This window comes from Zophobas morio, unplaced genomic scaffold, assembly GCF_036711695.1.
Source record: "Zophobas morio isolate AGI-343-1 ecotype UQ-CSIRO unplaced genomic scaffold, CSIRO_AGI_Zmor_V1 ptg000006l, whole genome shotgun sequence".
Classification (NCBI taxonomy): domain Eukaryota; kingdom Metazoa; phylum Arthropoda; class Insecta; order Coleoptera; family Tenebrionidae; genus Zophobas; species Zophobas morio.
Genome location: NW_026972111.1, coordinates 4,702,571 through 4,729,324, shown reverse-complemented (window position 1 = coordinate 4,729,324; position 26,754 = coordinate 4,702,571). Strand labels below are relative to the sequence as shown.

The 26,754-nt window shown below is 33.5% G+C and overlaps 2 protein-coding genes across 4 annotated transcripts; both read left to right on the top strand.

Annotated features, from left to right (window-relative positions):
- The first annotated feature begins 1,008 nt into the window (after window positions 1–1,008).
- On the top strand, window positions 1,009–12,322 carry LOC135123364 (uncharacterized). 2 transcript variants are annotated; one of them, XM_064047950.1, is made up of 7 exons: window positions 1,009–1,071; window positions 2,492–9,946; window positions 9,997–10,104; window positions 10,159–10,291; window positions 10,414–10,530; window positions 11,614–11,772; window positions 11,895–12,322. In XM_064047950.1, exons 1-2 carry the CDS (start codon window positions 1,057–1,059, stop codon window positions 8,576–8,578), a joined length of 6,102 nt encoding a protein of 2,033 aa, XP_063904020.1. In that variant the 5' UTR covers window positions 1,009–1,056; the 3' UTR covers window positions 8,579–9,946; window positions 9,997–10,104; window positions 10,159–10,291; window positions 10,414–10,530; window positions 11,614–11,772; window positions 11,895–12,322. The 2 variants fall into 2 exon arrangements, with proteins under 2 accessions (XP_063904020.1, XP_063904019.1); XM_064047949.1 differs by having other exon boundaries at window positions 10,154–10,291.
- Window positions 12,323–17,876: 5,554 nt separating this feature from the next.
- Window positions 17,877–26,417, top strand: LOC135123371 (uncharacterized). 2 transcript variants are annotated; one of them, XM_064047970.1, is made up of 5 exons: window positions 17,877–17,954; window positions 18,929–25,374; window positions 25,424–25,531; window positions 25,586–25,701; window positions 26,146–26,417. In XM_064047970.1, the coding sequence occupies exons 1-2, from the start codon at window positions 17,940–17,942 to the stop codon at window positions 24,023–24,025; spliced, it is 5,112 nt and encodes a 1,703-aa protein (XP_063904040.1). In that variant the 5' UTR covers window positions 17,877–17,939; the 3' UTR covers window positions 24,026–25,374; window positions 25,424–25,531; window positions 25,586–25,701; window positions 26,146–26,417. The 2 variants fall into 2 exon arrangements, with proteins under 2 accessions (XP_063904040.1, XP_063904039.1); XM_064047969.1 differs by having other exon boundaries at window positions 25,581–25,701.
- Window positions 26,418–26,754: the final 337 nt, after the last annotated feature.

Here is a 26,754-nt window from a genome sequence, read left to right as displayed (position 1 = left end):
CGTTTATTAATAGCTATTTTTGAACAGGACACAAGTATCCTAAAATGTATTTTTTAAGCATGATAATGATAGTAAACATATAATGACGGCTCATTTTGTTTGCTCGTGGTCATATATTAAATCAGTGTTATCAGTAAATTTTATAAAATACACATAAAAATAACGCCCAATTTTTTTTATGTTGATAAAGTACACGAAACCGTAAAGTAGGTAGGTACCTAATCTTAAATAGTATCTTAAATTAAATAGCCTCTAACATTTAATAAAAATAACACCCGATACTTACGTCATATTTGCTGTACGTTATCGAAAATAGCAAAAAAAATAAAAATTACGTATAATTTTCCTAGCGTATTCCCCAAAGGCGTCTTCACTTAAAAATGGAATCAACTAAAGTCATATTTTATGACAAATGTTTTGAACAGCCACAGAAAACAATAATAATTTTGGAAAACTTAAAAACCCGATGGTTTGAATTAGAAACGGATATAGATAGTATTTCTACTAATAATAATCAGTTCGATATTTTCCATAAAAATTTCAATACTCCTGTTGTCAAGAAAGAATTGTTGAAAGTAGAATATCGTTAACATTTAAATTTAAATTTTTGGACTTAGTATCAATGGTTGCATATAAATATAATTATTTTATTGTTATATTATGTGATTTTGTACTATGTATCCACTATAGACATTTTCATTTTCTGTTGGAAAATTAATTTATTATTATTATTTATTATTTATTATTTATTATTATTAATATTAAATTGAATAAGTAAAAAATAAAATGTTCATTTAGTTATTTCTGTTCTTATTTGTTTTCAGTATCTAAAAACAAGTTTTTTTTTTATTTGAAATGTCGTGCCCACTAAAATATTTTAGTTTTAAACAAATATTTATTGAATATTTTACGTGACTTTAAAGGTGTGTTTATGTTATCAAAAAGTCATCATTTAGTGCAGCCTATAAGTAAGCGAACGTTTTTAGATGATATCAGTTCAGTAGTAAAGTTTTCTGGCTACAGTTTTTTTTTGCACTAGTGATTTCAACTCTAGAAATGGAGAACATCGAGGTGAGTATTTCTTTTCATTTAACTGTCCACACATATTTTACTTTCATTTTATTATTTTATTCGTACAACAAAAATATCGATTATTAAAACTAAAGTTAAGTGTTAACGTATGACGCTAAAAGTATGGATCAATTAACATTCTACAGATGTTTTTCTTTTCTTTTATGATATTTTTATTTGCATAAAATGTATTTAAAAAAAATATTTATTTTAATTTTACATCTTTCCGTCATTTATAAAATTGCGCAGATAAAATTTTTGATATCTCTCACAAATGGAAAATGTTTCTTATACCAAAAAGGTCGTTTGAACGTTCTTGACTAAATGCCACTTTATAAAAAAGAAAATATTAAAAAAAACATCAAGAATATTCATATCTAATATCAATCATAAAAATTAAGTATGAGGAAAACTAAAACCGAGTATATGTATTTTTATGAACATAAATAACACTGTGCACTGTGGTTGCTTAACTTTTTCAAGCTGTATGCAGAAAATGAATCTAAAATTTTAACGGGTGTATAATAAAAAAATAGATTTGAACCAGATGGCGGCTTCTTTAGAGTGTAGAAAAAGTCAGTCAAAAACTGACGGTTATTGAAATGGCATTTTTGGTTAGCAAGCACTGGTTCAAAATTCATTTATTAAAAAAACGTGACAAGTGTTTTGTATTGACCAGATATTTTTGAAATAAAAAAATAAATGAAAGTAACTACGGGTTAATTTTTACCATAAAAAAACTATACCAATAATTTTGTTTTGGCTAATTGCAACTAAAACGTTTTTTCGAGATAGTCATTCTAATCGAATATTTAGAAACCATTGAACTCTTTGAGCAAAATCAGTTCGAGGAAATTCATGTACAATTACAATTTTTATAATAGAGGAGCTATAGTTCTGCAAGCAACCTGAAACGAATAAAGGGATCGTAGTAAAGATTGTTCAGTTAAAGTAAAGACGAGGGTTTGATTTTATTATTTCGAAATTATCTTCATTTAATCTTTTGTTAACAACCTTTCTTCTAAACTCTTATTCTAGTTATTCCACCTCCATTCTTTGCCATTAATTGTGATGTTTTAGTAGTTAACCTTAAGCTGTATTTGCATAAACTTTTTTTGCTTTGCTTTGTCCCTTATGGTTTTGTGGTGGTATAACATAACGTGGAAAGTGAGAAGAAATAACTACGGCGTCGGATAATTCAGAAGTCAGAACACCTAGTAGAACACCTACCCGAGAAGAGAGAGAGTGTATTTTCCACCAATTTTTGGTTACAATTTATATAAATTCTTTTTCGGATTTTATTGTTTCTATCTTTATTTCAAAGTTGTTCAATTCAATTGTAAACAATCTTGTTAGCATTTCATTTTTGTGCGGTTTGTACTTCCGCATTTACATTCACATGATTTTTACTTCTTTTCAGTATTTTAAAAAAAGAAGCGGAACCACGGATAGAGGTGGGGAGTATGAGGATGTGGTTCGCGCTTTCGTTATCCTAAAACTAATAAAAGACGTCGAAACAAAGAATTTTCATGTTTCGTCAAATGAAGAAGGGTTCGGAGCTTTTGATGACATAGTTATTAAAACTGAATCAAATAAGGGAAACAAAATAAAAGCAGTTCAGCTAAAACACAACAAAAATAAGATATTGTCCACAAGAAGTTTGATGTCCAAAACAGGAGACTTCAGCATTCTCAAATATTTCAAATGTTTTCAAGAAATAAAGAAAGAGGTTGACGAATTAATACTATTTACTAACGGACCTTTCAAGTGTGACGACAATACAACAATTCAACTGGAAGAAGAAGAATTTTCTATTATTCCTGTTAAAGTAAAAGCTGCTTCGGAACTTGCAGACATAGATTGTGCGTATCAGTTTAAGATAATAGAAGAAGATTGGAATGTTGAAATGCTTCTCAAAATAAGAGAATATCAAAAGTTTTTTAGTAAATTTTATCTGTATACCGATCAAAAAAAAGTTGAAAACCTAAAAAACAATGTAGCTGAAAACTTTAAAACAACGTACTATTCGGATGAGGAAATATTTGAAAAATTCCTCAAAAGACTAATTGAGTGGAAAATCAAAGAAGGCAACAAAGAAAAGCTAAACAAAGAGTGGGTGGAACGAGTGATCGCGCTACTGCTTTTATGTTCCTATATCGAGCCTTTATATTCTGGCTCAATTAATGTCAATTCCGTTAACGATAAAATGAAAATATTTCGAGAAGCCGTTTCCTTATTCGACATTACACTACTTGAAAGAGAATCGTACGAAAAGCTTAAACCAGTGTGGGATGACATTATAAAAGAAAAAAAATTTGACTTTAGAGAATTAAATAAAGTAAGAAAAAGGTACTTCCCAGCAGTCAGTTATATTGATAATAAAAACATCGACAAAATAGATCCAAGGATATTTATTCAACTATTATGGTTAACAGACAAGTGCCCATTAATAATACGTCAACATGAGAACGTCGAAAAGGCCATCCAGCTTTGTTCCGGTAAAAAGTTCATCCTAATTGGAGAAGGCAAGAATGAGGAGTGGATGGAAAACTATACCGTTTTCCAAGATCTATCAAACTTGAAACAGAAACACGGCTTACGCGAAATATTGATGCACAATTTTACCATATCCATCCAAGGAAAGGGAGAACTTAATCTTGCAACAGCTTTTGACAATAGCGAAGAATTCTTAGAAAGCGTCACAACGGACAAGCTGGTGGAAATGCTACATGGTCCGTGTTACATAGGGGGACAAAAAGAGATTCTTCCTGAACCTTATGTTGAGCGGAGTCTTTCCCGAAATATTATTAACATTAAATACCTAGACAAATTTTGGGAAAACACAATTATCATTTTAAATTGCGCCGATAATTTTGATAAAGTTAAAGACAAAGTCAAACAATGCAAATTAATTGTTGTAAATAATTTCTTACAGAAAAAAAATCAGAATTTTGAAAATCAAAAAAATAAACTTTATATATGCAATCCAACTCAATATAAAAATAACTTTCATTCGGATAAATCAAATTTTACCAATTCAGTTTATATAAGTAATAGCAATTTTAGTGAATTAGAACTGGAACAAATTTACAATGAAAATAGAGAAGCCAAACAATTTCACTACTTTAAACTTTCCAGTGATTGTAACTTAGAATGGGTTAAAAGCAAAGGCGATGTTAGTGATTTAGAGGTTTATAAGTTACATGAAAAATACTGTACGAACGAAAATAAACTGTGGTGTTCTCGATTAGATAATAACATAAATCTAATATGTGGCGATCCGGGCATGGGCAAGACCGAATTAATGAAAAGCTGCAAAAATAAATGTTCACCGAAACATTGGACAATTATAATTAGTCCTAACGATGTGCACTCTTTTTTTTACAATTCTAAGTTTTCCAAAACTTCTAAATATACAGATTTATTTGAAAAATTTATCGTAAATAAAAATTCTCGGTCCCTCAAGGGTTTCGAACGAAGGTTTTTCGAAATGTGTGTAGAGAAAAATAATGTTGTTTACGTCTGGGACGCGTTGGATGAAATTGTAGGAGAATGTTTAGAAGCTGTGACAAAAATAATCATCGGTTTCTCAGCAAAAAGATTCCTTCAATGGGTTACTAGTAGAAAACATCTAAAACCATTTCTAGAAAAAAAATTCAATGTATTGGCACTTAGTATAAATCAGTTTGACGAACAAGAACAACAAAATTATGTAAGAAAACGTTTGTCGTCTTTCATTTCTGTAGACGAAATTGAAATCGTCATTGAAAAAATCAAATCATCGTTCGCGATTATCGAACACGTTAATATATTGGGAATTCCACTTCAAATCTTTATGGTTACCGAACTGTTCCGTCAAAACAGTGACAAATATTTGAAACTTATGGAAAATATATTTCTCTTGACTGATTTATACGAATACTTCATTGATGAAAAATTTAATAATTTTTACAGAGATAAATTGGTGTTTAATTTTAAAAATCCTCACATGGTTAGTAGAAGTCGCGAAGAAAAACAGGAAATTTTAGGTAATTACGAGAGAGTGGCACTTAAAGTGATATTTTCGGAAGAAGTACTGAAACGATTAAATGTTGACTGTGAACAACACAAAGAAAAAATTTTAGAAAAATGTGTGTCTATTGGTCTTGTAAGTGAATTCGAAAATGATGTGCCACATTTTGTTCATGGTTCTTTTGCTGAATACTTAGCTGCAACATATTTTTCAAAAAATTTAAATATCTTTTATGATATACTTGGTGACTTAATGTTTAATCCAAAGTATAATAATGTTCGTTTCTTTTTTGACATGTTGTTAGTCAAAAATTGTAAAGCTCACATTGCTGTCTTGTATAAGAAGTATGAATTACTTAAAACTTATGATGACGAAACTTTAACACGCAAAGATAAAGGTGGTAGAAGTGCTTTACATGTGATTTCTTCATGGGGACAAAGACATTCGCGTATAAAAATAACGGTTGAAAATGGGAAGTGTATTGTGCACGAAGACAGCAATTTCGATAGACAAGCAGAAAACGAAGCATATTTTGAAACGGTAATCTTTTTGCAGAGCAAGAATAACGTTGAAGAACACGATAGTTTGCTAGATGCGACTCCGTTGTCTTATGCCAAAAAAAGTGAGAGTTTAGGGGCGGAAATAATATTACTTCAAGCAAAAAATAAAGAATTGAATCGTCAAGCAAATTCTCTTAATGATAACGTTAATATTTTATATTATTCTTCTTTACTTGGATACGATCAAGTGTGTGAACTTCTTATTACCCAAGAGATGAAAACCAGAGAAAATCGTGGGTACGACACCAAATTTGTTACTGCAGAAAATGCTGAAACACCTCTATTATTAGCGAGTAAAAGTGGTCATATAAAAATTGTTAAATACTTGTTATATTTAAATGACGAAATGAACAAACCCACGAAACTTCGTGAGACACCGTTTCACTTTGCGCCCCAAAACGGCTACAAAAATACTTTAGAATATTTTCTAAATGTCGGTGAAGAAATCAGTTGTAGGACTTTTGACAGCCCTTTCGGTGGCTTAGTGAAGCCAGGCCCTGAAATTAATCGAGGTAATAAACACGGTGAGACACCACTCTTCGTAGCTTCTGAAATGGGTCACGAAAAAGTGGTGGAATGCTTGGCAATAGCCGGTGCCGAAATCAACAGGGCTCAGAATAGCGGCTGGATACCACTTCACATAGCTTCCTTCAACGGTCACGAAAAAGTTGTCGAATACTTGGCGACAGTCGGCGCCGAAATCAATAGCGCTAATAAAAACGGTGTGACATCACTTTATATAGCTTCACAAAACGGTCACAAAAAAGTTGTTGAATACTTGGTGACAGTCGGCGCCGAAATCAATCGCGCTAAGAATGACGGTGCGACACCACTTTACGTAGCTTCACAAAACGGTCACGAAAAAGTTGTAGAATACTTAGCAACAGTCGGCGCCGAAATCAATCGCGCTATGAATGGCGGTGCGACACCACTTTACATAGCTTCACAAAAAGGTCACGAAGAAGTTGTCGAATACTTGGTGACAGTCGGCGCCGAAATCAATCGCGCCACGAATGACGGTGTGACACCACTTTACGTAGCTTCCTTCAACGGTCACGAAAAAGTTGTCGAATACTTGGCGACAGTCGGCGCCGAAATTAATGGCGCTACGAATGACGGTGTGACACCACTTTACATAGCTTCACAGAAGGGCCACGAAAGCGTTGTCGAATACTTGGCGACAGTCGGAGCTGAAATCAATAACACTAATAAAAACGGTGCGACACCACTTTTCATAGCTTCACAAAACGGTCACGAAAATGTTGTCGCATATTTGGTGACAATTGGCGCCGAAATCAATCGCGCTATGAATGACGGTGCGACACCACTTTACATAGCTTCACAAAACGGTCACGAAAAAGTTGTCGAATACTTGGCGACAGTCGGCGCCGAAATCAATCGCGCTACGAATGACGGTGTGACACCACTTTACGTAGCTTCCTTCAACGGTCACGAAAAAGTTGTCGAATACTTGGCGACAGTCGGCGCCGAAATCAATTGCGCTACTAATGACGGTATGACACCACTTTTCATAGCTTCACAAAACGGTCACGAAAAAGTTGTCGATTACTTGCTGGCAATCGGCGCTGAAATCAATCGCGCTACCAATAACGGTGTGACACCACTTTACATAGCTTCACAAAACGGTAACGAAAAAATTGTCGAATACTTGGCGACAGTCGGCGCCGAAATCAATTGCGATACGAATGACGGTATGACACCACTTTTCATAGCTTCACAAAACGGTAACGAAAAAGTTGTCCAATACTTGGCGACAGTCGGCGCCGAAATCAATTGCGATACGAATGACGGTATGACACCACTTTTCATAGCTTCACACAACGGTCACGAAAAAGTTGTCGATTACTTGCTGGCAATCGGCGCTGAAATCAATCGCCCTACCAATAACGGTGTGACACCACTTTACATAGCTTCACAAAACGGTAACGAAAAAGTTGTCCAATACTTGGCGACAGTCGGCGCCGAAATCAATTGCGCTACTAATGACGGTATGACACCACTTTTCATAGCTTCACAAAACGGTCACGAAAAAGTTGTTGAATACTTGGCGACATTCGGCGCCGAAATCAATTCCACTATGAATGACGGTTGGACACCACTTCACACAGCTTCCTATAATGGTCACGAAAAAGTTGTCGAATCCTTGGCGACAGTCGGCGGCGTAATCAATCACGCTGAAAATGACGGTGTGACACCACTTTACTTAGGTTCACAAAACGGTCACGAAAAAGTTGTCGAATACTTGACGACAGCCGGCGCCGAAATCAATCGCACTAAAAGAAACGGTGCGACACCACTTTACATAGCTTCACAAAACGGTCATGAAAAAGTTGTTGAATACTTGGCGACAGCCGGCGCCGAAATCAATCGCGCTAAAAGAAACGGGGCAACACCACTTTACACAGCTTCACAAAACGGTCACAAAAAAGTTGTTGAATACTTGGTGACAGTCGGCGCCGAAATCAATCGTGCTAATAAAACCGGTGCGACACCACTTTACGTAGCTTCACAAAACGGTCACGAAAAAGTTGTCGAATACTTGGCGACAGCCGGCGCCGAAATCAATCGCGCTCAAAAAATCGGTGCGACACCACTTCACATAGCTTCTTGGAACGGTCACGAAAAAGTTGTCGAATATTTGGGGACTGTCGGCGCCGAAATCAATCGCGCTACAAATAACGGCTGGACACCACTACATATAGCTTCACAAAACGGTCACGAAAGAATTGTCGAATACTTGGTGACAGTCGGCGCCGAAATCAATCGCGCCAATAAAAACGGTTGGACACCACTTTACATAGCTTCCCAAAACGGCCATAAAAAAGTTGTCGAGTATTTAAAGAAAGTCGGCGCTTCTAGAAGGAATCCTACTAACGAGAACTTCTCCGAAGGGTCTGGTTGTAGTTTAATGTAGCAATTTTTTCACCTCCATGAACAAAGCGTAGGTTTAGTATCACTAAGTCAGTGCTGGTTATTTTACAGAGGATATAATTCATGTATCACGTCTTGCGATTTCATGCAATAGAAGATGTTAATATCTGTAAATTCACTGAGAACGGGCGCTAATATTATACCGCTTTGTTAAATATATTTTTTATACATATACCTAAATACTTCAGAAATACCTTGATGAGGTACACCAGAGGACATAGAAAAACGTCATAGTTTAAATCAAATGACAGTTAAGAACACATCAGTTTCTGTTAGTAGCAGTGCTTGTTTCTAATTAGGAATAAAATTAACTAGAAGAAATGTCACAATATTTTTAACGACGCGTTTTATTTTCGACAAATTGGCACTAGGTTAATCAGAATATTACAAGCTGCTTACTGTTTCCTTCACTTTCATTTAAATCACACGAATTACAATTATAGTGCAACAATGTTTTTATTGGCATCGACTATTTAAATTTCGCACTTACCCAAAACGGTTGAGGACTCCAATGTTAATGAGGGTGGTTTTGCAAAATCAACCTCCATCTCGCATCTATATTAATCTATACATACTTTATACTTATTTACAAGGTCGCACTAATGACACAAAATTTAAAAGGGGACTTTTCGTGCTTTAATTGCAGAATCTCCTGTCCTTGAATCAGTTCTTCTGTTTCAGCTTTATTTGATCGAGAATTCTTAATGTACAGTGAACGACTGAGGAATGCCTAATAAATGAGACACTAATACGGTAAATAACTATTAGGAATATATTTGTTGTTTTTGTTGCTTTGAAAACTTCATTTGGTAATCTTGATGTGCCCTAAAGATATATGCTGTCCTTCGATGCTGCTCATAAATGCAGTTAATGTACGAGTAATCTGCCGATTCAGTTGTATTATCCTTTATTTTTAAGTCCAATTCATTATACTTTTTGTTCTTCGTTGGAATGTACAACGCTTTTTCCGAAACCATTCGCAAAAATAACAATCAACCTAGGTCTAAAATCAATGAAAAGCAGCACTTCAAAATTTCTTTACATCACCTCATCGCCTCTGCTTTTTCTTTGATATTCATGACTTGGAAGAGTACTCAATTGTGTATTTTTTTCGCAACTAGTATTATTGAGTTTGATCAAAAATTAAAAATTACTAGTAAATGTACACACACTATTACGAATAAAATAAGACCTTGAGATAAAATAGAATTGTGTTTTCTCTTTTAAATATTAAATAAACAAAAAGCAATGCATGAGACCGTTTAGCATATTCCTCCATATTTTCCTGATTGATTTTTACAACAATTTAAAGATGCAAAGGAACAACCCAGAAAATGAAGAAATAATTTTGGTAAATATGTTTACATATCGTGAACATAAAATTCAAAAATTATGTTCCAGAATCGCCTCATCAGTCACAAATTCTAACAAAAAGGTGTAATTTATAGTAAATTTAGCCCTATTGTAAAATGCAGTACAAGTGAAGCTGTATACATATCTATAACGAAGGTAAGAAATACATACTCTCGTTATTTTTACTTTGACTTTACCTTTCTAGCAAAGGTGTACACAAGAAAGAAGAAATTATGAAATACTTCCAATCTTCTACAAAACAACGACTGACTCAAGTAAAAAAGTTGAACTCTCCAAAATGAGCCATTCTTCTTTGTGTCATTTTGTTACCTCGCGCCGTGGTGTAAGTAAAATCTAATCAGTAATAATTATGTTTAGTATTTTCACATTTTTCTGTAACTTTTTTATTGATTATAAATTTATTTGTATTATTAAGTGTATAACAACATAATCTATGTGTTTCAGTGGTGGACTAAGTACTCAAATTAGACAATAGGCTTAGGCAATGGAGGATCACCTTAGAAACCAGAGATCTTTTTCGAACACTTCAAGAAATGTTTCTTTTTTCTTCCTGTAAGAAAGGTTGGTACACATTTTTGTTAAGTAAACTGTATAGGAAACATACTTGATAAACGTTACGGTTTCATATTAAGTGCTGTTGTGAATAAATTCAGTAATATATTCTATATCGATGATATGACGACGTCAACATGTGTGTCCTTTTAACTTACTTAACTTTGTTAATTTTGGAAATGGAGTTTTCTTTTCATTCACTTTAATAAGCCTTTTGATTTTTCTTCCTCGTGAAGACTTTCATTTTATTATATTTTTCAACAAATGTATTTAGGTGTCCAAAAAGTGTAGAAGGCTTTCATATGTAATTTATTCGTCCAAGAAATCATTGATTTAATCCGCCTCGTTCGAATTGTCTTTTGCTTTTGCGAAGTGTTTAAATGGTTGCGTAAACTGCAGGATACTCACTTGAAAACGAACAATTTTAATCATATAAAATTAAAGGACAAGATATCCACTTAAAATGATATGATAAATTCTTTATTTGCTTTAACATTATGTTTCTATTTATAGGTATATAAAAAAAAACAATTTTATTAAAAAATAGCACATTAAAAAATGTTGAAAAAGTTATGTCTTTTTTCTAAACGCATTCGCACTCTTTTTTTATTGAATTTTAAGTGTTTCATAATTGTTATTCATTCACGTAAGGACAGGGATGTCAAATTTCACTCTATAGTGCTAAATTATGAAATTTTTGTTTAAAGATTTAAATAGCGAAATTGCGAAAAATCTGATGATATGATGAGAGGAACGCGGCGGAAATTCTGAGGCTTATATAAGTCTTTTTTTTTAATAATCTGAACGAAATTCTTCCTTATACAGTTCGTCTATGCTCGGTTGCAAACATTTTTGTTCAATCATACAACAGACATTAAAGATCCTAAATTATCATTCTGGAATGCTTCATTACGATACTAGCATAAAAAAATCTAAAGAACAGACACTTGATATTACCAAAACACAACTCGAGTAGGTACATTGGAATATTTTAATTTCAAATACACAAATGACTTTGTGATTTAACGTAATGTTCCCGTTATCGTATCGTAATTAATCTATTAATGTCAGTACTTATTTTTTTTTTCCTAGGACACTGAAAGAGCTGTCTATAGCGGTTATCCCGAGCGTAAGAAGCCCTAGATGGTTCAGCACGAACAGTTAGAGCCTACGAAATTCCACCGTCTGACAAAAACGACCTAATTCAATCAACAAGAAACTCAATCGAGCTACAAACCAACGAAAAATACGGTAGGCACATAATAATCACTAGAGATATCAAAATTGAAGAAATCCTAGTTGTCTAAAAACCATTAGAAACTAAATTTGTCGATTAAATGGCACATTATGACTGATTTTTTGTTTTGTTTTAGAGCATCATTTTTTCGGAACTTGAGCAACAATCCCGGTGAGGAAGACTTCGAAAGATCTTCATGTTTACTTGTACATGCAAAGCTTGCACGGAAAACTGGCCGATTTTAACATCCCCACAGATGAACTGGACCTTCAACAAGAAAATATCACCAAGTTGCAGAAAAACTTACGTCACATCGTCAGGAAGAGGTTGTGGACGAAGAGGACCAATTAGACCGCGATTCCACAAAAAATAATGGTTGCTAGCAGAAATTTCTCGTTACTTATATAACGTCGTATTATTGTTAGTATATACGTAGAAGCAGCAACAAACGTTGTATTTTTTTAGCTATTTTTTAAAAAATGTTCGTATATCAATCGTCTATTTTGTAGTGTTGCTAAAATTTTGTCAATATATTTAAAGAATATAATGTTAATTTGTACAAGACTCAGTTTTTCGATGTTAATTTAACCCAAAAATTAGTATGAAGAGTTCAGACCGTACTTTTCTCACCATATCTACTATCTCCAGGACTTAACAAGGATGCATCATTATCCAATGTTTGATTAAGTTTTCTTCTTCTTCTTATTTTACATTGGTTTACATAACTCTCTTGCATTATGGCTAGTATAACACTTTTTGTAATTAGAAGTAAATTATTGCTGTGATCGTATGAACACTTAGCATGAATATGAAAATATTGCTTCTTTATTTATGTTATGAACATGATGTCAATTTATTTCCAGAGTTTTTGGTTTCTAATTTGTTTTATTATATTTTTAACTTAGTATTTTTTTCTAACATCAATAAACCTTGACCGAAGCCTTAGCTATGATCGAGGACGACGATTTTCAAAAAGTAAACTGTATTTATACAGAACTCCTAGAACCTGGAGTTCAGGAGACGCAGATTCTAGGGACAAAGACAATTTAAGTAGCAATCAACTTAGGGCAGGGGTTGAAGTAATTTGAAGAAGAAATCTTCTGTTGAGGATAATAAGTAAGGACGAACTTCAGATACTGGGAACTGCGATGAAGACATAGAGCAACTAGTGTCTTCTAAACAAATGATGATAAGTGAAACTAATTTGAAAGCTGGAAGTAGTCTTAAAAAGAAAGAAAAAATATTCGAACTGAGAGACCCACATTTTTTGCAAATTACAACACTTTTTTTCTTGGTGCTGATCGTATGGACGAAAATATATCTTATTATAGGGTTTCAATCAGTTAAAAAAAGTGGTGGTCTAGGAATTTAGAAGAGAAATTGCGTTATGTCTTTTGCGGCAAAATCAATGCTTGCCAAAAAAGTGCTGGCCGTCCTTGTGTGTCACGAAAGAGTACCATCGGCAGTAGAGGTTCCTACGAAATACGTTTGAATGGAATGGGACACCACTAGAATTCTCCAACCGGCGTCGTTGTGCTGAATTCTCAAAAACAAAGCACGGAAAAAAAGTAAAACTAGTTTTTAGTATAAGCGTCCAAAACAAACACAGGAAGCAAAAGAATATAACTTAGCACTATTTTGAAAAATTCGGGCGTTAAAGGGTAATATGTTTTTGTAGCCAGTTTTAAAAAAATCTTAGCGTACGAAGCGTTTGTTTTGTATTGTTGTTTCGAGAAAAACAAAATATGAGAAATTTCACGTCTAGAAAACGAACAGCCACAATTTTAAGAAAAATTTATTGTGCTTGGTTTGTGTTTAAAAATTGAAAACTTGTGCATAACAAAGCTTACGTTTTTGTGTTTTGTACTACTAGTATATTTTTCAAAAAATTGATCGAAGGTTACTTCCACAGAACTTGCCTCGCCCTTGAGGTACAGTACAACTTATCCAACTTTTCCAAAAATCTCTATGTGTTAAAATAACGGTATTTCATTTTTTTTTTCGTTTTTACTTCCCGAGCGTAAGCAAAGGAAGTATTGTAATCGAGTCCGTCGGCCGACTCTCTACTTTTACGTTTTCTCGATCTTTCATGACCCCTAGAAGACGAAGAAATAGGCCTCCCATTTCCGTCTGTCTGTCCGTCTGTCCGTCCGTCTGTCCGTCTGTCCGTCTGTCCGTCTGTTGTCCCGGATTTTTATTAGACAGATAATCTCCGAAAGTACTCGACCGATTGTTGTGAAATTTTGTACTTATATTAAGAATATCATGTAGATGGTAAAACGCTAACCAAAATTTGTCGAATCATCCCCACCACTAAAGCGATGACGTCACTTCAAAATTGTACATAGTAAATGGGTTTTCAATTGTATAAAATAACATAGTCCTACACATGTAGTTTACAACTCTGAATCGACTTTTCACCCGAAACGTCCAGATTTTTGGAAAAAAAATCAAAATTATAAAACAACATTTTGAAATTTAATTTTTAATCTGCTAACCAGAATGCTTTGAAATGTTGCAGATGTTTTAAGGCTATAAAGAGCATCATAAATCTTTAGTCAAAAAATATTTGCTTACCCCCTCCAAAAACTTGATGACGTCAGCTCAAAAGTTTGTGGAATAAATCATATCTAAAATGTACAAAATATGATGAGTCTGTACTTGTGATCTATCACTCCATTCATATTTTTTGGATTTGCATATACAGGGTGACTCAAAAAAAATTAATGAATGCGTAAATATATTTTATTGATTTAATCAGGAACTACAAAACCGAATGCTCTGAAATCTTGCAGATGTTTTAAGGTCATAAAGAGCATAATAAATGTTTAGTCAAAATATATTTGCTTATCCCCTCCAAAAACTTGATGACGTCAGCTCGAAAGTTTGCCGAATAAATCATATCTAAAATGTACAAAATATGATGAGCCTGTACTTGTCATTTATCACTCCATTCATATTTTTTGGATTTTTGGATTTGCATATACAGAGTGACTCAAAAAAATTAATGAATGCGTAAATTTATTTTATTGATTTAATCAGGAACTACAAAACCGAATGCTTTGAAATCTTGCAGATGTTTTAAGGTTATAAAGAGCATAATAAATTTTTAGTCAAAATATATTTGGTTATCTTCTATAAAAAACTGATGACGTCAGCTCAAAAGTTTTCCGAATAAATCGTATCTAAAATGTACAAAATATGATGAGTCTGTACTTGTGATTTATCATTCCATTCATATTTTTGGATTTGCATATGCAGGGTGACTCAAAAAAATTAATGAAGGCGTGAATTTATTTTATCGATTTAATCAGGAATTACAAAACCGAATGCTTTGAAATCTTGGGAATATTTTAAAGTTATTATAAGCATGGTAAACTTTTGTTCAAAATGTATTTGTTCATCCCTCCTAAAAAAATTGATGACGTCACCCTTAAATTTTGCTGAATAAATCCTATCTAAAATGCAAAAAATATGATGAGTTTGTACTTGTGATTTATCATTCCATTCATATTTTTTAGATTTTCTTAAGGGGTGGTTCAAAAGAATTAATGAAGTCAATTTATTTTATTGATTAAATTAAAGGCAACACTTATTATTAGTATTACACCCCAACCAACCCAATTTGGTAGACACAAAATTTGTTAAAGGAAAAACTCGGTTGAAACATAAGGGTAGCACGCTTATTTACATCGACTTTAACATTACAGACCTGCATTTGTTTTATGCGTTCACTTGATTCCGCGAATGTGAAATAGACATGTTTATAATCAACCAATTGTGAATTTCACCGTCAAGAATTAAAATAAAACCCAATGTTTTATATAATAAGCGGAAGTCGAAGCAATAAAACCGACGGTCGTTTTGTTTACAGTTTCTGTGTTTGGCTCTCACGTATGCTGTTACGCCTGTCATCTTAAATTAACAATGTTTATACATACACGATTTTCAGTTGCCTCTGATACGTAGGTATACGTGAGTAAATTGTTTCGTTATTTTATTGATTATTACAAATCAATATTCAAACGACCCAATTCATTTTCCCGAAAATTTGAGAATATAATAATTTTATTCTTAGTATTACACTACATCTATCCCAACTGATATACGTGTCCTTGCAAAAATGTTGATGACGTCATCGCAATTTTTTTTTAAATTCCCACTACAAAAATGTAATGAGAAAAAAAACACAATAGGCATGCAGTCGTCAAGTTTCCGACAGCGAGGGAAGTACTGTCTAAACTCTTTAGACCAATTTTTTTCATAAGCTATTCTAAATAAGATGTCACTCACAACAACATATAATAGAAATATATATCACAGAAAATAGTAGAGTGTTAACGGCTCGCCTGCTATCGAGGACACGATTTTATTACTAATATTATTCTCAGAAACCAGAAACTCAGAACAGGAAGTGGAGACGGTCTACGGCCATAATTTCCTATTGTTTCTTCTTGTTTGATACCTTGCCTAATTTTTGTAATGCAAGAAATGTATTTTATAATAATTAAAGAAAAACGGAATTTTCCTAAAACAAAAAAATTGTTGCAAGGTTATTTAAACCTCCTGAAGTACAGTCCAACAGATTCAGCCTCTTTGAAAAATTATAAAATTAAAATAACCCGCAAAGATTTGTCTATTTTTGGAATGGAATATCCTCAACCAAATTTATCTATTCAAAATAAAAATTTCATTTCCCGTTTCAGTGTTATCCATGAGGAAAATGAATACCACATAAGATTAGATTTCTTTTTCCGTTTTATCATTTTACCATGGTTACCGCAGAATTTAATTTTATACACGGAACTCGTTCTTTTGTTATCCTGGTTTGGTTTTGTATTCCATATTTTATGTAATGGAAATTTATGAAAATATTGCTAAATTAATAAAATAATTCATATTTATAGGATTTAACCTAATCCAATTCTTCCAGAAATATTAATTAAAAAAATCAATTCATAACAAAGACAAATTAAAAAACGATAACATAATAAGGCGATGATAAGCAAGTAAATGGCATCTGATAATCCAAGAGGAAAAAAAATTGCAAAAAGAAATTTCTCCATTTCTGTAGTCAACCATGTTTAATAGTTTCATATAAATGTGAATCCAATCAGTTTCCTTTCACTCTGGACGAAATTTTGATTATTATTTTTCGTTAATTATGTTGTACATATACATATAACCAATGATCATTCTGACGTCCAACTGCAAAATTTTATAGCAAAAAAAAACTATGGTGTTTTGAAAAAAGGTCTATGATTAAAATGGTTAAAAAAGTTTTAGACATAGCGCTAGACTCAGAACAGACTCCGAATAGCCCCATTTTACGATGAATCTGAAAAGCTGCAGTGTAGTCCATTGAACCGCTTCTTGGGAAGAAATGCTGTCGGCTTTCAAGTGCTCCCTCAGTCGTAAAATTTCCAAAATTATGTTGTCTGCAACTCTAAAAATTTAACGTAGATTTTTGTGAGATTTGTAACCATTCTATGAACATCTTTTTAGGTTGACGTTAGCAGTGGGATTTATAAACTTACTGTTGACGTTGAAGTTCCCGTTGCAGTTACTGTTCCCGCTGACGTTGCTTTTAAAGCTGAAAATTGTCATTTATAAACTCCGTTGCCAAGTTGCAGTTGATAGTAATTTTGATGTTCAATTTTTGTCGTATTTATAGGGATTGTAGAAGAAAATTGTAGGATTTAATAAGTTGAATACTACCAATATTTTTTTCGAAATGAGTCTACACATACTAAGAAAAAAAGGCAAAATGTAGCCCCGCCCACCCGCCCTATATCAATTGTGATGATTTTTTTATTCACAGTCTCAACGAGAAATTAATTATATTTTGGCTTTTTTTCTTAATATAGATAGTATTCTTTGAACAACACGATACTCAAATACATGTTTTTAACTTCTTGTAAAGAAATAAGTATTTTGCAGTTAACCTCCGTCACCTTGGTTCAAAGCGAATAAAAAAAAATCATCACAATTGGGATAGGGCGGGTGGGTGGGCTTACATTTTGCCTTTTTGTTTTAATATGTGCTGGCTTTTTTTCACAACATGATTGATAATGTATTTAACTATTCAGCGTATGCGCATGTTATCATAAGATAGAACGTTCCGGTCTAGACTTTAGTCAAAGTCAAGCAGTCGTTGACATCAGTGTGATTTTATTAAAAAATGGAAGAAGTCGAGGTGAGTTTGTTCACACAAATATGTATTTTGATAGTGAGCGACGCGGAGTCTCCAGGTCACTTGCATTGTCGCGTATAAAAAAAAAATTATATTTTTATAAATTTATATATATTTATATTTTTATAAATTTACATAATAATTAAAAACTAGATTTAAACCAGATTGTAGCTTCTTTAATATGTAGAAAAAGTCAGTCAAAAACTGACGGTTACTGAAAATGGCATTTTTGGTTAGTTAGCATTGCTTCAAAATTCATTTATTTAAAAAAAATAGTTGACAAGTTACTTTTGAAATAAAAAATAAATGGAAGCAATCAAAATCATAATGGTTATTGGAATGGTCACTTCTTTATAACAGTTCCGTCATGCAAATATTTGTTTTTTTAGAACGTAAAAGAAACGATAAGAATACGTTACTTTATGGAAATTTTCAATATTAAAAAAAAATCTGCATAAATCAGTCGGACATACTGATATCTGTTATATTTTAAATTATTAAACAATTTAACATTAAATTACAACAAATTCTGGTAGTGCGAACTCCCCCCCCCCCCTTTGTAAAGAAAATCTATCCCTTCGCCTTCCTGCATTGGCCACATTTCTAAAACATCTGCATTGTCATTAATTTCATTAATTTTATTTGTTATCCTATGGGTGTTGCATAAACTGAATTCCCAAAGAGAGCACATCTTCTAGGTGGCCAGTTGTTTAGTGTATTGCAGCTAACAATCCTATTGTCATAAAATTCAGCCAAAAAATCTATTTTTGTATGAATAGTAGCAACATTGTACTGAAAGTAATCATAAACTAACTCATCATCATACAGATGATTTAAAATTCAAAGTTGTTCAGTTCAATAATACACACTCTTGTTATCATTTATTTTTTATGCGGTTTTTACTTACTTCCGCATTTAAATTCATGCTGTTTTATGGAGTCCGGCATGGCATGGTCCAATTCTTTATTCTTTTCCAGAGTTTTAAAAAAAGAAGCGGAACCACGGATAGGGGCAGGGAGTATGAGGATGTGGTTCTCGCTTTTGTTATCCTAGAACTAGTAAAAGACGCCACAACAAAAAACTTTCATGTTTCGTCGAATGAAGAAGGGTTCGGAGCTTTTGATGACATAGTTATTAAAACTGAGTCGGTTAAGGGAAACGAAATAAAAGCAGTACAGCTAAAACACACCGAAAATAGAATATTGTCCACAAAAAATTTGATGTCCAAAACAGGAGACTTCAGCATTGGGAAATATTTCAAAACATTCCAAGAAATTAAGAAAGACGCAGACGAATGCATATTATTTACTAATAGAACACTTAAGTGTGACGACAATGCATCATTTCACCTGGAAGAAGAAGAATTTTCTATTGTTCCTGTTAAAGTAAAAGCTGCTTCGGAACTTGCTGAGATAGATTGTGCATATCAGTTTAAAATAATAGAAGAAGATTGGAATGTTGAAATGCTTCTCAAAATTCGAGAATATCAGAGGTTTTTTAATAAATTTTATCTGTATACCGATCAAAAGAAAGTTGAAATTCTAAAAAACAGTGTGGCTGAAAACTTCAAAACAACGTATTATTCGGATCAGGAAATATTCGAAAAATTCTTCAAGAGACTGTCTGAGTGGAATATCCAAGAAGGTAACAAAGTAAAGTTAAATAAGAAGTGGACGGAACGTGTAATCGCTCTACTGCTTCTATCTTCCCATATTGAGCCCCTATATTTTGGCTCAGTTAATATCAACTCCGGTAACGATAAAGTGAAACTATTTCGAGAAGCCGTTTCCCTCTTCGACATTACACTACTGGAAAAAGAATCGTACGAAAAGCTTAATCCAGTGTGGAATGACATTAAAAAAGAAAACAACTTTGACTTTACAGAATTAAATAAAGTGAGAAAAAGATACTTCCCAGCACTCAGTTATATTGATAATAAAAACATCGACAAAATAGATCCAAGGATATTTATTCAACTATTATGGTTAACAGACAAGTGCCCATTAATAATACGTCAACATGAGAACGTCGAAAAGGCCATCCAGCTCTGTCCCGATAAAAAGTTCATCCTAATTGGCGAAGCCAAGAATAAGGAATGGATGAAAATTTATTCCGTGTTCCAAAATCTATCAAACTTGATTCGGAAACCCGATTTATGCGAAAGAATCATGCAAAATTTTACCATATCGATCCAAGAAAAGGGGGAACTTAATCTTGCAACAGCTTTTGGAAACAGCGATGAAGTTTTAGAAAGTGTGACAACGGACAACTTGGTGGAAATGCTAAACGGTACGTGTTATATAGGCGGAGAGAAAGAGATTCTTCCTGAACCCTATATTGAACGTAGTCTTTCCCGAAATATTATTAACATTAAATACCTAGAAAAATTTTGGGAAAACACAATTATCATTTTAAATTGCGCCGATAATTTTGATAAAGTTAAAGACAAACTCAAGCAATGTAAATTAATTGATATCAGTTACTTCTTACAGATCAAAAATCAGAATTTTGAAAATCAAACAAATGAATTTTCTGTGTCTGAATCTAATCCAACTCAGTATAAAAATAAATTTAATCCGGATAAATCAAATTTTAGCAATACAGTTTATATAAGTAACAGAAATTTTAGTGATTTAGAACTAGAACAAATTTACAATGAAAATAGAGAAGCCAAACAAATTCACTATTTTAAACTTTCCAATGATTGTAATTTAGAATGGATTAAAAGCAGAGGCGATGTTGGTGATTTAGAAATTTATAAGTTATATTATGATAAATACTGTACGAACGAAAATGAACTGTGGTGTTCTCGGTTAGAAAATAACATAAATTTAATATGTGGCGATCCAGGCATGGGAAAATCCGAGTTAATGAAAAGCTGCAAAAATAAATGTTCACTGCAATATTGGACAATTATAATTAATCCTACCGATGTGCACTCATTTTTTTACAATCCTCAGTTTTCTAAAACAACTAAATATACAGATTTATTTGAAAAATTTATCGTAAATGAAAAATGTCGGTCGCTCAAAAAATTCGAACGAAGATTTTTCGAAATGTGTGTAGAGAAAAATAATGTTGTTTACGTGTGGGATGCGCTCGATGAAATTATAGGAGAACACTTAGAAGCCGTGTATCAAATAATACTTAGATTCTCAATAAAAGGGTTCCTTCAGTGGGTTACCAGTAGAAGACATTTAAAACCATTTCTGGAAAAAAAGTTCAATGTGTTGGCACATAGTATAAATCAGTTTGACGAACAAGAACAACAAAATTATGTAAGAAAACGTTTAGCTTCTTTCATTTCTGAAGACGAAATTGAGATCACCATCGAAAAAATTAAATCATCGTTCGCGATTATCGAACACGTTAATATATTGGGAATTCCGCTGCAAATCTTTATGGTTACTGAACTATTTCGTCAAAACAAAGATAAATATTTGAAACTAATGGAAAATATATTTCTCTTGACTGATTTATACGAATACTTCATTGAAGAAAAATTTAATAATTTTTACAAAGATAAATTGGCGTTTGATTTTAAAAATCCTCACATGGTTAATAGAATTCGCGACGAAAAACAGGAAATTTTATGTAATTACGAGAGAGTGGCACTTAAAGTAATATTTTCGGAAGAGATACTGAAACGATTAAATCTCGACTTTGAACAACATCAAGAAAAAAATTTACAAAAATATGTGTCTATTGGTCTTGTAAGTGAATTCCAAAATGATGTGCCACATTTTATTCATGGTTCTTTTACTGAATACTTAGTTGCGACATTTTTTTCAAAAAATTTAAATACCTTTTGTGATATACTTGGTGACCTAATATTCGACGCAAAGTATAATAATGTTCGTTTTTTTTTCGACATGTTGTTAGTCAAAAATTGTAAAGCTCACATTGCTGTCTTGTATAAGAAATATGAACTGCTTAAAACTTATGATGAAGAAACTTTAACATGCAAGGATAAAGGCGGTAGAAGTGCTTTACATCTGATTTCTTCATGGGGACAAAGACATCCGCGTTTAAAAATAACGGTTGAAAGTGGAAAATGTATTGTTCATGAAGATAGCAATTTTGATAAAGAAGCGGAAACCAAAGCATATTTTGAAACAGTTATATTTTTGCAGGGCAAGAATAATATTGAAGAACACGATAGTTTGCTAGATACGACACCGTTGTCTTATGCCAGAAAAAGTGAGAGTTTAGGGGCGGAAATAATATTACTTCAAGCAAAAAAAAATGTACCGAATTGTCAGTCATTTTCTCTTAACGATATAATTAATATTTTATATTATTCTTCTTTACTTGGATACGATCAAGTGTGCGAGCTGTTTACTGTCCAAGAAAATAAAACAAGGAAAAATCGCGGGTACGAAACCACATTTGTTACTGAGGAACATGCTGAAACACCTCTATTATTAGCGAGTAAAAGTGGTCACCTGAAAATTGTTAAATACTTGTTACATTTAAATGACAAAATTAACAAATCCAATAAATTTTGTGAAACACCACTTCACGCTGCGTCCGAAAACAGCCACAAAAAGGCTTTAGAATATTTTCTGAATGTCGGTGAAGAAATCAATCACAGCATTGTTGATGGCTCTTTGGAGTGCTTAGTGGCGGCAGGCGCTGAAATTAATCAAGGTAATATACATGGGGCGACACCACTTTTCGTTTCTTCTGAAATGGGTCACGAAGAAATTGTCGAATACTTGGTGACAGTCGGCGCTGAAATCAATCGCGCTAGGATTGACGGTACGACACCACTTCACATAGCGTCATTCAACGGTCACCGAAACGTTGTCGAATACTTGGTGACAGCAGGCGCCGAAATAAATCGCGCAATGCATGAAGGTGCCACATCACTTTTACTAGCTTGCCAAAACGGTCACCAAAAAGTTGTCGAATACTTGGCGTCAGTCGGCGCCGAAATCAATCGCGCTAAAAATGGCAGTGTGACACCACTTTACGTAGCTTCACAAAGCGGTCACGAGAAAGTGGTCAAATACTTGGTGACAGTTGGCGCCGAAATCAATCACGCTGATGAAAACGCTGTGACACCACTTTACGTAGCTTCAGGAAACGGTCACGAGAAAGTTGTCGATTACTTGGCGACAGTCGGTGCCGAAATCAATCGCGCTACGAATGACGGCTGGACACCACTTCACATAGCCTCACAAAATGGTCACGACAAAGTTGTCGAATATTTGTTCACAGTCGGCGCCGAAATCAATCGCGCTACGAATAACGGTTGGACACCACTTCACGCAGCTTCCTTCAAGGGTCATGAAAAAGTTGTCAAATACTTGTCCACAGTCGGCGCCGAAATCAATCGCGCTAGGAATAACGGTTGGACACCACTTCACGCAGCTTCCTTCAAAGGTCATGAAAAAGTTGTTGAATACTTGGTGACAGTCGGTGCCGAAATCAATCGCGCAATGAATGACGATGCGACATCAATATTCCTAGCTTCACAAAACGGTCACAAAAACGTTGTCGAATACTTGGCGACAGTTGGCGCCGAAATTAATCGCGCAATGAATGACGGTGTGACATCACTTTACATAGCTTCACAAAACGGCCACGATAGAGTTGTCGAATATTTGGCGACAGTCGGCGCCGAAATCAATCGCGCTGAGAATGACGGTTGGACACCACTTCACATAGCTTCCCAAAACGGTCATCAAAAAGTTGTCGAATGCTTGTCCACAGTCGGTGCCGAAATCAATCGTGCTAATAATAACGGTTCGACACCACTTTTCCTAGCTTCCCAAAACGGTCATCAAAAAGTTGTCGAATACCTGGCGACAATCGGCGCCGAAATCAATCACGCTCGGAATGACGGTTTGACACCACTTCACACAGCTTCTCTCCACGGTCACGAAGAAGTTGTCGAATACTTGGTGACAGTCGGCGCAGAAATCAATCGCGCAGTGAATGACGGGGTGACCGCACTTTACCTAGCTTCACAAATGGGCCACCAAAATGTTTTCGAATACTTGGCGTCAGTCGGCGCCGAAATCAATTGCAATGCCCTCGGAATGACGGTTGGACACCACTTCACATAGCTTCACAAAACGGTCACAGAAAAGTTGTCGAGCTTTTAAAGAAGGTCGGGCCTTCTAGAAGGAATCCTACGAACGAGAACTTTTTCAAAAGTTTGAATGTAGCAAAAAGTGTTTGCAATTTTTTTTAATCTTCAGTCAGCGCTGGTTATTTTACAAAAGATATAATTCATGTATCACGTGATCGATTTTATCCAATAGATAATGTTAATATTCTTAGATACAATCAGAGCTGGCGCTAGGTATTTTACCGCACGGGACAAAGTGAATCTATACCGCCCCTCCACTTTGTGAATTATATTTTTTATAGATATACCTACGTATATAATATATATGTATCTTAACTACATACTTTTAGATATACACTGATGATCGTCACAAGAGAAAATTGAAATGTTATTTGTAGATAATTACATATGTACACACTTTATAGTTATTTACACAGTCGCGCTGTTGACACAAAATTTAAAAGGAAACTTTTTGTGCTTTAATTGCAGAAAATTCCCTCACCAGTTTTTTATAATCTATGTTTTGTCCTTACGCGAGTTAGGTCATCCGGCCTATATGCAAGGACGAGACGGCGGGCGGACTCAGCATTTCTTAATAATATAAATATGTATTTTCTACATTGTAGCACACTCTTAGTCGCACTTGTGTAACGGTCGTAATAAAGCTTTTTAGTTTTTAAAAACCTAATTTGTGGACCCCCGAATTTAAGTCGCGTGTTCAATCAAAATAATCGCCAAGTCTTGTTTCAGGCATTATTAAGCGTAAGTAATTTTTTATCGATTTTAGCTTCAAAAAACTTCACTCAGCACTGACCACACTGATAGGTAATGTTAGTAAAATACTCGGTACCACAGCAACACTCATAACAAACACTTTTGTTCTGAGTTGGAATGAAAAACGTTTTTTCCAAAACCAAACGCAAAAATAATAATCTACTTTAGCCTGAAATCAATGAAAACGTATTGTCAGCGTATAAATACCAGAACAAAGAAAAAATTAGGAAAAAAAGAACTTAAAAATTCCTTTACCTCGCCTCTGCTTTTTCTTTGATATTCACGACTGAGAAGTGTACTCAATTGTATACGTTTTTCGCAACTAGTATTATTGAGTTTGAGCAAAAATTAAAAATTATTAATAACCGTACACACACTATTACGAATAAAATAAGTCTTTGAGGTAAAATAGAATTGTGTTTTCTCTTTTATTAACTGAACAAAAAGCAACGCATTAGACCGTTTAGCATCTTCCTCAATATTTTCCTGAGTGATTTTGACGACAATTTAAAGACGCAAAAGAAACAACCAAGAAAAGAATATTTAAGTTAAAAATAAGAAATAATTTAGGTAAATATGTTCTATATCGCGCAAACAAAATTCAAAAAGTTTCTTCCAGAATTGCCTCACCAGTCACAAATTGTAACAAAAAGGTGCAATTTATCGTAAATTTAGCCCTGTTATAGATTGGACTACAAGTAAAGCTGTATACGTATCTGTACCGAAGGTAAGATAAAGATATCCTTGTTAGTTTTACTTTGACTTTAATATTGTAGCAAAGGTGCACACAAACAAAAAGAAATTATGAAATACGTCCAATCTTCTAGAAAACATCAAGTGACTCAAGTGATGAAAACGGCTCCTTGTACTATGGGTTTGTTCCATGAGTGCATACCGGTAAGTCTACAAGAAACAGTTTTTTCATTTTTTCCTAAGGTATAGTGAAGTGCATTTTTCTCACAGAAGTTCTAGAGAGAATTTATTTTATCGTATATTTTATCTTAATTTTTCAATTTCATTCATTTTTTTCAACAAAAGTATTTAGATATTCAAAAAGCGTATGGAGTTTTTAGAAATGATTTATTCCGCCTGTTTCGAATTGTCTTTTGTTTTTGCTAAGTGTTTAAATGGTGACATTTGTTATTAGCAAACACAATGCGTTTAGAATCTTCCGCAATATTTTCCTGATCGATTTTTATGGAAATTTAAAAATGTAGGATGTAAAAGAAACGATCAAGTTTTAATTTCAAACACACAATTTACTCTTTGAGTTAACGTATAGTTTTTAAAAAAACTGTTTATCTCGTAATCTATGAATGTTAGTTTTTATATTTTTTGTAGGACATCCAGAGACCCCGCCAGAGTGGTTATCCCGAGCATCATTTCGTGAAACAAGAAAAAACCTCCATCGGAAGTTGGGCAAAAAATTACACAAATCTGCTGAAAACAATAAGAAATTTATCGACACAAAATCAATTCCACCTTCCGAAGGAGTTTATTAACTTATTTGGTTGTTAGTTATAGTAGTATATTTCGATTTGCAATTTTTTAGTTTATCAATGTAACATACAATATTACGTTTTTCGTGTAATTAAAGTATAAATTGTAATAAATAGCTCCAAATTTTACATAATCATAAAAAAAAATTTGAATTCGAGTTTTTTTGTTTTTTTTTTGCATTTCCTGTGTGAAAGCAGAGATTTCAACTAACAAAAAGCACACCGATTTTTTACAAAAGCAGATATTTTGACGTGAGAATTTTCGATTGAAAATTGGGGTCCTTTTTGGATATTAAATCAAAATAAGGGGAAAAAATAAATATTTTGAATCAAAAAAATTACAGTGAGTTTGGCACGTAAATAGATAAGTTTTCATCAAATTTTGTGATTTTTTTTTGTGGGAGATTAAAATAAAAAACCAAAAACTCGGTTATTTGCATTTTTCGCATAA